The sequence below is a fragment of the Corylus avellana genome, chromosome ca8, assembly GCF_901000735.1.
Source record: "Corylus avellana chromosome ca8, CavTom2PMs-1.0".
Lineage (NCBI taxonomy): Eukaryota > Viridiplantae > Streptophyta > Magnoliopsida > Fagales > Betulaceae > Corylus > Corylus avellana.
In genome coordinates this window covers 7,311,075-7,319,540 of record NC_081548.1, presented here as the reverse complement: position 1 = coordinate 7,319,540, position 8,466 = coordinate 7,311,075, and the positions used below count along the sequence as shown (strand labels likewise).

The window sequence follows — 8,466 nt, the reverse complement described above, 5'->3', positions numbered from 1 at the left end:
GAAAAATATTGTCAACTTTGAGAGGTAAAATGTAATTTTTCCTTATTATATATATATATATATATATATATCGTTAAAATAGGACTTGTGAGGGATTTTTTTTCCCTTAACCTATTCACTCTTTTAGAACCTAAAAGATATTTAACTGTTTATCTAAAAAAAATCTCATATTCACTGTGGCCTACAAGAAAGGATATGTCCACGGGTCTTTCTTCCATTTTCTTCCCTGACACTTGTAACTCATGAAACATTCTTTTATAGCCACTTGGAATATACTCACCTTCTCTTTGGCTATTTTAGATAAGCCAAAACTCTTATCTTTCCTCACGTACTCAGAAACTTATCTCAAAATTTTCTTTCAAACTTGGCACATCAACGTTGACTAATTTCTCAAGGTAAGAAATTTCTGCTCTTTTTTCCTGTTTATCATTCTATCAACTTGAGAATGTTTTTATTTCTTGCTTCATATGAGTTGAATATATAGATATTTATGTCAATTTTCTATATTCCTCCTCCTAAGTTTGATTCATGTTTATTATTGTTTTATATTTCACATTGGTATTTGGATCATGAGAATTCTAGTGGAAATTTATGGGTTAATGGAGTTTTGAGGTTTGATTTTTGATTTTTGTATTCATTGGGTTTTTGTTTAGGATTTCTATTGGATAATTGTTTTAAGAATTCTGTAAAAGGCTTATTATATGAATATATTGTTGTTGGGTATGAGTTCTGTAGATTTTATATATCACGTTCCAAAAAAAAAAAAAAAAACTGTTTATATATAGGGAAAAATCTATTTTACCCCCTGAAGTTTCAGGTGTTTTTCAATTTGAACCCCAAAGTTTAAAAATTGACAATGTACCTCCTTAATGTTTCAAAAATTTTCAATTTAAACCTTCCGTTACAAATTTTCGTCAAATTGAACGGAAATCTATAAAATTACTTAATTTAGGCTTCTTTTTTTTTTATATTTTAATTTCCGTCAAATTTAACGAAAATTAGTAACGGAAGGTTTAAATTGAAATTTTTTGAAACATTAGGGGGTACATTGCTAATTTTTAAACTTTGGAGTTTAAATTGAAAAAACCTTAAAACTTAATGGGGTAAAGTAAATTTCCCCCCCACCCCCCATCTAGGTGTGTTTGGAGTCGTTATTGTATTTTCAATTGTAATATTAGAGAGTATAGGTGTTTGAAAGGTTTAATGAAATCATGAAATATTTTGTTACGATTCTAGTGTCTTATGTGGGTTAAATCTAATCTTGACCATGTGTATGTAAATTCTTTGACACCATTCCCTTGCAAGCTGGTTTTCAAGGGTGAGTTTTCTCCGAAATTTGTATCATTTGGTATCAGAGTTAGCCATTACGTTGAGTATGGAATATAATGAGTTGCTGCTTTGTGGTTGAGTCATGAAGGAGGCGACCTATAGGCTGGATTAAAATATCTTGGTACTATGTATGAACAGAGCATTAAGTCATTAAATATTGATAGATGTGTGGAGCTGCCAAAAGAAAAATAGCTACCATCAGGTTAGTGTCAATAGAATTGACCGTCGTGGACATCGGCTACAGAACGTGGTGGTATGTTACGATTCTAGTGTCTCACGTGGGTTAAGTCTAATATTGACCATATGTATATAAGCTCTTGGACACCATTCTTTTGCAAGCTGATTTTCAAGAATGAGTTATACCCAAGGTTTATATCATGTTCACTAAAAAATATCATTTAATATGGGTAGAAGAATATTTTATTTTTATTCATGATGTTGTAATCTTAGAGAGTATTGTTGTTTGAAAGGTTTAACGAAATCATGAAATGGCCATATTTCCCATAGTTTGAGTTATCTCACTTGTCACATTTTTAGGGTCCTTAATTCACGCTCTTAAGTTTGGCATTGTGATTTTATAGATAAAAAAAAAATGCGATTTTTAGCTAAATAGTTGAAAATAGACCGTTTGAAATTGCAGTTTTTAAAAAAATTGTGATTTGAAAACGTAAATATGTCTTCTCAAATTGCAGGTAATGAGATTTTTTTTTTTTTTTTTTTTTAGAACACACAATTTTAAAGGGTAAATTGAGATTTTGATAAAAAAAAACTTAAGGTCTGTTTGAGATTGGGGTTTCATTTAGTGTGATTTTAAAAATTGTATTTTTGAAATCGTAAAGGAGTTTGGTAAAACATGTTAAAAAGTTTCTTTATTTTCTTATCAAATATTTGTTATGCAAAATTGTGATTTTCGTATAAATTCGTGTCTTTTCAAATAAGCACTTCCTAATTTGCTTATAAAAATTGTAGATTTTTATTTTTATTTTAGATTAAGTATTTTTAAATTGTAATGTCAAACGCCTTATATTTTACAATATCTTTTAAAAATGCAAATTATTCGCACATAATCACAATTCTAAAGTGCCCTTATGTTACCTTAGATATTTGATGCAAGATGTCGTATTCGGGCCCAAAGGCCCACCATAATCGCAAAGCCCATAGCAATACCGAAGCGCTTGCGCAAGCGTCTGGCGGCTGATCTTTCATCACCATTTCACTGTGTACGAGCCGTCGTATCTTTCATGCTTTGCAGGAATTTTTCTTCTGTGACAAAAAGGTATCTCCCCCACATTCAGACCTCGTCATTTACACCTTTTCTTTTTTCCCTCATTCTCTGAATTCAGATTGAATCGCACAAAATGCCTGGGCTAACCTGCAACTCGTGCAACCAAGAGTTCAACGACGATGCGGAGCAAAAGCTACATTACAAGTCTGAATGGCACCGCTACAATCTCAAGCGCAAGGTCTCCCTCTTTTCCTACTTAGATACGTTTACATAGGTCGCTTATTGATGGTTATTAGGATTAGGGTTTAGTCGCCGAAGATCTGTTCTATTCTTTTTCTTCTAATTTTTTTTTGTGATTTTTTCAATTGCTCTACCTCTACGCTAAATATTTTCTCTGATAGACGGTAAGAGAAAATAGGAATTCAATTTTATATATTATTTTGAGAAAATGATTAAAATTTGCGCTTTTCTGAGACTTTATATTTATATTGAGCTGATGGATTTGGTCTTCGGGGGCAGAGCAGTTTTGACTGTCAGATAAGAAATTCTGTTTTGTTTTCCTTAGGGTTTTCTTGTCAACCAAACAGGGATTGGAAAATCCGTTATTATTATACTTCATATGTATAACTGTTTCTTCATTTTCGTGTTCTTCTGGTATAATATAAAGTTATAGTTCGCGTTATTTCATATGTATCGGAATTTTTTTTGAGGGAAAATCTACATGTAAAATTTTGGTTTGTTTTAGATTTTTTATCTTTCTTTTATTTGAATGTATAAGTCGGTGATTGCTTAATTGTTTGAAGGTATTTTTTGAGATAAAAGTCACTGGAACCTATCATTTGTCATGGGCATTAGGTGACACTAATCTTGGTTAGAACAAGAGATAAATATTTGTATTATAAGTAATTCAATCTTGTAAGAAAGCACAAAGAGGGTGCAACCCAACTACACAAGAAGTATACAGGAGAGACACTCACTTAGGGGACAAAAAAGAACATAAATCCAAAAATTCCAAAAAATTAGAAAAGTGAGAACTACTATAGTAATCATTCACTATTCTTACAAAATCTTCAAAGTTTGAGGAGTTACATTTTCTCTAGATACACCACATCACACAAAGAGGGGGCCATTCTCCAAGCTTTTAAATTGTAGTGGCTACCAAACTAGCCTCCTCAACTCGCCAATAACTCCACCACCCGTTGGGGGGAATTACCCACTCTATCTCAAAAAGACGAAAATCTGAAACCTACAGGCTACAAATCTCTAGCTACTTCAAAATGGAACAGAAGATGATCAATGGATTCATCGCTCTTCCTTACACAAATACCAGTCCATTACTATGACATGCCTTCTTCTTAGATTATCCAAGGTTAAGATTCTCCCTAATGTTGCTTCCAAAACAAAGAAAGCCATTGTCGAAGGTGCCTTGCTTCTCCAAGTGCTCTTCCAAGAAAAGAATAGCCATTGGGGCACTAAGCACATGATAGAAAGCTCTAACCTCGAATATCCTCGCCTCCTCGTCTCAGCCCAATAGAGTACAAGAGGTTGAAGAATGAGGTAACCAACTCCATCTCCAAATCATGCATGACTCTGATGAAGGTAACATTCGACTGGCATGAGTCATTTGAAAATTGCATATGGCCTGCAACATGCCTCCTTAAAGCGAGCAATGCTAAACAACAACGGGAAGGTTTCCTTCAATGTCATATCTCCAACCTACAGGTTTTACAAAAAATCGGATCCTAGACCCGTCTCCTGCCTCAAATCTCACAAATATATAAAAATCCCCCACCCCCTCCTAATGTTTTTCCACACCCCCATCGTAGGACCCATGCACTGGATTGGAGCTCCACTCACCCCACAAGCTCTCGTAATTAGCTTTCACCACCACTCTCCACAAACCTCCCTTTCCATGGTGTAACGTCAAAGTCATTTCCCCAAAGGAGTCTTCTTCCTCTTCTCGACATTGCCAAACACCTCTTCATTCCATTTTTTCAAATCAAGTTTTAAGGCTTTTAGTTTTCGAGCCAAGACAAAACTATGGGATCCTTCAAAGCTATAAGACTGCCATGGCTGATTCACCCTCTCCACAAAAGCCTCGATTTAAGCCACATATTTTCAGACTTAAAATGAAGTTTGAGCTAAAACATAACATGATAATTTCCATGCTGGACAAAAAGTGTTTGAACAAAGTTTTGTGTTATTTCTTTAGAGATATTAAATCTTGCTAAAATGAAGGAAACATGCATTTATTGTGGGAAATTGGGATTGTTAACGCATTTTGTATTGCAATCTGAAGTGTGTCTTTGTGGAATTAATTTCTGAGAATAAGAACTTCTAAATGACGTACGTATTTCTTTTGTAGTTAATAAATATACAGTTTTTGTGCATCAGTATTTCTGGAAGAAACAGGTAGAACCCCAATAGTTTATGAAGCTGATAGTGTTAATTTCTCTCTGTTGAAGTTTTATTCACTGGCAACCATTGCTTGATGTTGTTTCATGCTCACTTGTCATCATTGGCTAAGTTCTTATCTAAACTTATAAATTAGCAACGTAAGCAACTATTTCCGGTACTTCAACATTATAGCTCATAAAAGACAATTGTAGCTGCCAGGAGATTGTTGAATGCTCAAAATGTATAATTTAATGCCCAAATAAGTTTAGTCAGTAAATCTTAATTTCTGGTCTGAGAAATAATTTTCTGGTATTCTTTGATTGTTTTGCAAGTGAAATTTTATGCAGTCACAAACCTGTTTGATGAGCTCAAATCAGTTGTGACAAAATAATTAAATTGTTTATTCTCTTAAAAAAATAAAGGTAGCTGGAGTGCCTGGAGTGACTGAAGCATTGTTTCTAGCTAGACAATCTGCGCTTGCTCAAGAGAAAAGCCAGTCAAGTGAAACTCCAATGCTCTACAGTTGTGGTCTTTGTGGGAAAGGATATAGAAGTTCTAAGGCTCATGCTCAGCATCTTAATTCACGAAGTCACATCATGCGGGCTTCTCAAGGAACAAACCAACAAGAAGAGGAGAAGGCAATAATTAAGCCACTTTCCCGACGTGTTGTGAATAAGCCACCCCATCAAAGGGCGATAAACAATGAAGGAAGTGAAGAAAGCGAAGATGAGTGGGTGGAGGTTGATCCCGAAGAAGAGTTGGTTGGTGAGGCCACTAAGTCCTTAACTGAATTGAATGTACATGAGCTTGCCTCTGACAATGATATGGATGATGATGACTCTGAGGAGGAGTTGGATCCATCTTGTTGCTTTATGTGTGATCTAGAGCATGATACCATAGAGAGCTGCATGGTTCACATGCACAAGCAGCATGGGTTCTTCATTCCCGATGTTGAGTATCTAAAGGATCCAAAAGGACTCCTTACTTATCTTGGCCTTAAGGTACTGAAGCACATGCTATGTTCTTTCTTGTTATAGATCCTTATTTTCATTTTTTTTTTTAGTTAGAATTTGATTTCATATCTTTGTTCTCTATTTTTTTTTTTCTTTCCAGGTCAAGAGAGATTATATGTGCCTGTACTGCAATGACCGCTGTCACCCTTTTAACAGTTTGGAAGCAGTTAGGAAGCATATGGTGGCAAAGAGTCATTGCAGAGTACATTATGGTGATGGTGATGATGAGGAGGAAGCAGAGTTAGAAGAATTCTATGATTATAGCAGCAGGTTTTTATCCTTTCTGATGACTCAGCCTCTATGATATTCTTGTAGACCGTCTTTTTCTTTGTTCATTATTAACACTTATTCTAGTTATATAGGTTAATTATATCTAAGCTCAAATGTTTTTTTCTTTCTCCTTTTTTCGGTTACAGTTATGCGGATGGGCATGGAAAACAGCTGGTTGCTTCAAGTGATGTGGAGAACAATGTAGAACTTGGGATTGGTGGAGCTGAGCTAATCATAACCAGAAGATCTGACGAGGGTATATCAACAAAATCACTTGGCTCCCGGGAATATTTGCGCTACTATCGCCAGAAACCACGACCCTCACCCTTGAACAATGTGGCGATTACTGCAGCTCTTGCCGCAAGGTTTGCATTTGCTCCCCTTATGTCAGCCCTGTGTCTGTAGGAAAACACATGGCCTTGGCCTTTTCATAAGCAACAAAGCCAACAAGAAATGAAATCAAATGATGAAAATATTGAATTGTATTTTGATTTCAGGTATAGGAGCATGGGGTTGGCTACTGTGCAGTCGAGAGAACAGATGGTGAGGATGAAAGTGATGAAACAAATGAATAGGTCGGGAGTGGAGGCCATGCGCACCAAGATTGGAATGAAGAGCAATGTCATCCGGAACCTGCCCAAGAATGTCACACACTAGTTCTAGGCCAACCCTTTTTCTTATTCAAGTAATGTACTCTGTTGAAATTAAGTTTGTATCCTATGAACTTGCACTTCTTATTTCCTCTGCAATGTGGGATTTGCTCAGACATGGTTGGATTGATCCACAATATGCTATCAAAGAACAAGTTCACAGCCTTGTTTTCTCCTGGGTGAGAAGTAATTTACTTAATACTTGTTGATGCTTCTTAAAGGCTGTTGGGTTATGATGCTGCCTGCAAACCTACTTATCCTCCAGTAATTTGACTGGGTTGGGGTGAGGTCAAGCAGAGTCTTATATCTCTGGCAATCTGAAGAAGGAAACGTTCTTGCTAGTTTAGTTTAAAATCAACATAATTTATGGGTACATGATCAAATAGTTGATCTTCTGTCTCATCTTCTTGATATTTATTTGTTGTGTTTCTATTGAATTGTTTTGTACTGACCGGGGTGGGGGGGTCGTTGGGGAATATGATGAAGTACTCGATCTTCTTTCCCTTCCTTGATATATATATATATATATATATATTTTCTTCTTCTGAGCTCCCCTCGATATTCGTTTCTTATGTATCTACTAGATTGTTTTCTATTTAGGGGGTGTTCAAATCAAAAGAATGATCTTAAACGAAAACCGTAGAAAATGTACTATTTGAAAGTGCGTTTTTTTAATTGTAATTTTAAAAGTCAAACTACAATTTTACTAAATACTTAACTGCATTTTTAAAAATTATATTTTTAAGTTACACGTTTTAAAATAGTTATTTTAAATCCAACATTTTAAAATTGTAAATCTAAATTGTGGCATCGTGGGGATGTGTGCAGACTCAGCGAGTTTGAACTAATTTTATGATTGTAGTTGCTATACAAGTAAAAATTATATAAGGCCAAATCTTAATTTAATAAATTGGGTTCAAAGAATTTTCTAACCAATTTAAAGAAAAGCTTTATCTCAAGAGAAATGTTACTCAACATTCCAAAGTGTCAATCTCTTAGTATTTTCTTTGTTTTTTGTTTCTTTAAAAACAAGTGAATGTGAATGTGTTAGAGCACTCCTAGCAGTCTCACCAAAATCATTTTTTGATTATTTTGATGAGTCAATTTAGCAAAAGTGATTTAAATTTTCACTTTTCAAACTCACAATTTAAACTAAAATAAATGGTGAGTAAATAGTACTAACTAACTCACCAAATGAATAAAAATAGTATAAATTTTCTATCTCCTTCCCTAATCTTTGAAAAAGTTAATATATATATATATATAAAAAGAAGTATTTGAAAATGAATATTTAAATAGAATAATGAAAGTTGATAGTTAAAATAGTGAAGCTGTTGGGGGTGCTTTAAAAAAGTGGGTAGTTAAAATCGAAAAAAAAGTACTTTTAGTTATTTTGGTGAGTAAATATAGACAAAAATACTAAAAAATAGATACTCGAGAATGATGAATAACGTTTCTTACAATGATATATATCTCACCAATATTTTACTATTATTTCACTATATTGATGTGATAGTGATAATTCATCTTTAGAAAGACCTATTAAAATCTTCAAGGGGTAGCTTAATCGACTGGAGATTAT

The 8,466-nt window shown here is 34.3% G+C and overlaps 1 protein-coding gene across 2 annotated transcripts; it reads left to right on the top strand.

Moving 5' to 3' along the window:
• Nucleotides 1-310: 310 nt before the first annotated feature.
• On the top strand, nt 311-7,048 carry LOC132189205 (cytoplasmic 60S subunit biogenesis factor REI1 homolog 1). Of its 2 annotated transcripts, none has more exons than XM_059603815.1 (7): nt 311-395; nt 2,430-2,549; nt 2,673-2,792; nt 5,374-5,952; nt 6,065-6,234; nt 6,381-6,599; nt 6,732-7,048. In XM_059603815.1, the coding sequence occupies exons 3-7, from the start codon at nt 2,688-2,690 to the stop codon at nt 6,889-6,891; spliced, it is 1,233 nt and encodes a 410-aa protein (XP_059459798.1). In that variant the 5' UTR covers nt 311-395; nt 2,430-2,549; nt 2,673-2,687; the 3' UTR covers nt 6,892-7,048. The 2 variants fall into 2 exon arrangements, with proteins under 2 accessions (XP_059459798.1, XP_059459797.1); XM_059603814.1 differs by having other exon boundaries at nt 2,430-2,605.
• The last annotated feature ends 1,418 nt before the right edge of the window (nt 7,049-8,466 follow it).

Excerpts from the sequence above, each read along its gene's own strand:
- LOC132189205 (XM_059603815.1), top strand. The coding sequence starts at position 2,688 with ATGCCTGGGCTAACCTGCAACTCGTGCAACCAAGAGTTCAACGACGAT. Across the intron at positions 2,793-5,373 it reads GCTACAATCTCAAGCGCAAG|GTAGCTGGAGTGCCTGGAGT; the intron begins GTCTCCCTCTTT and ends AAAAAAATAAAG. Across the intron at positions 6,600-6,731 it reads ACTGCAGCTCTTGCCGCAAG|GTATAGGAGCATGGGGTTGG; the intron begins GTTTGCATTTGC and ends TTTTGATTTCAG.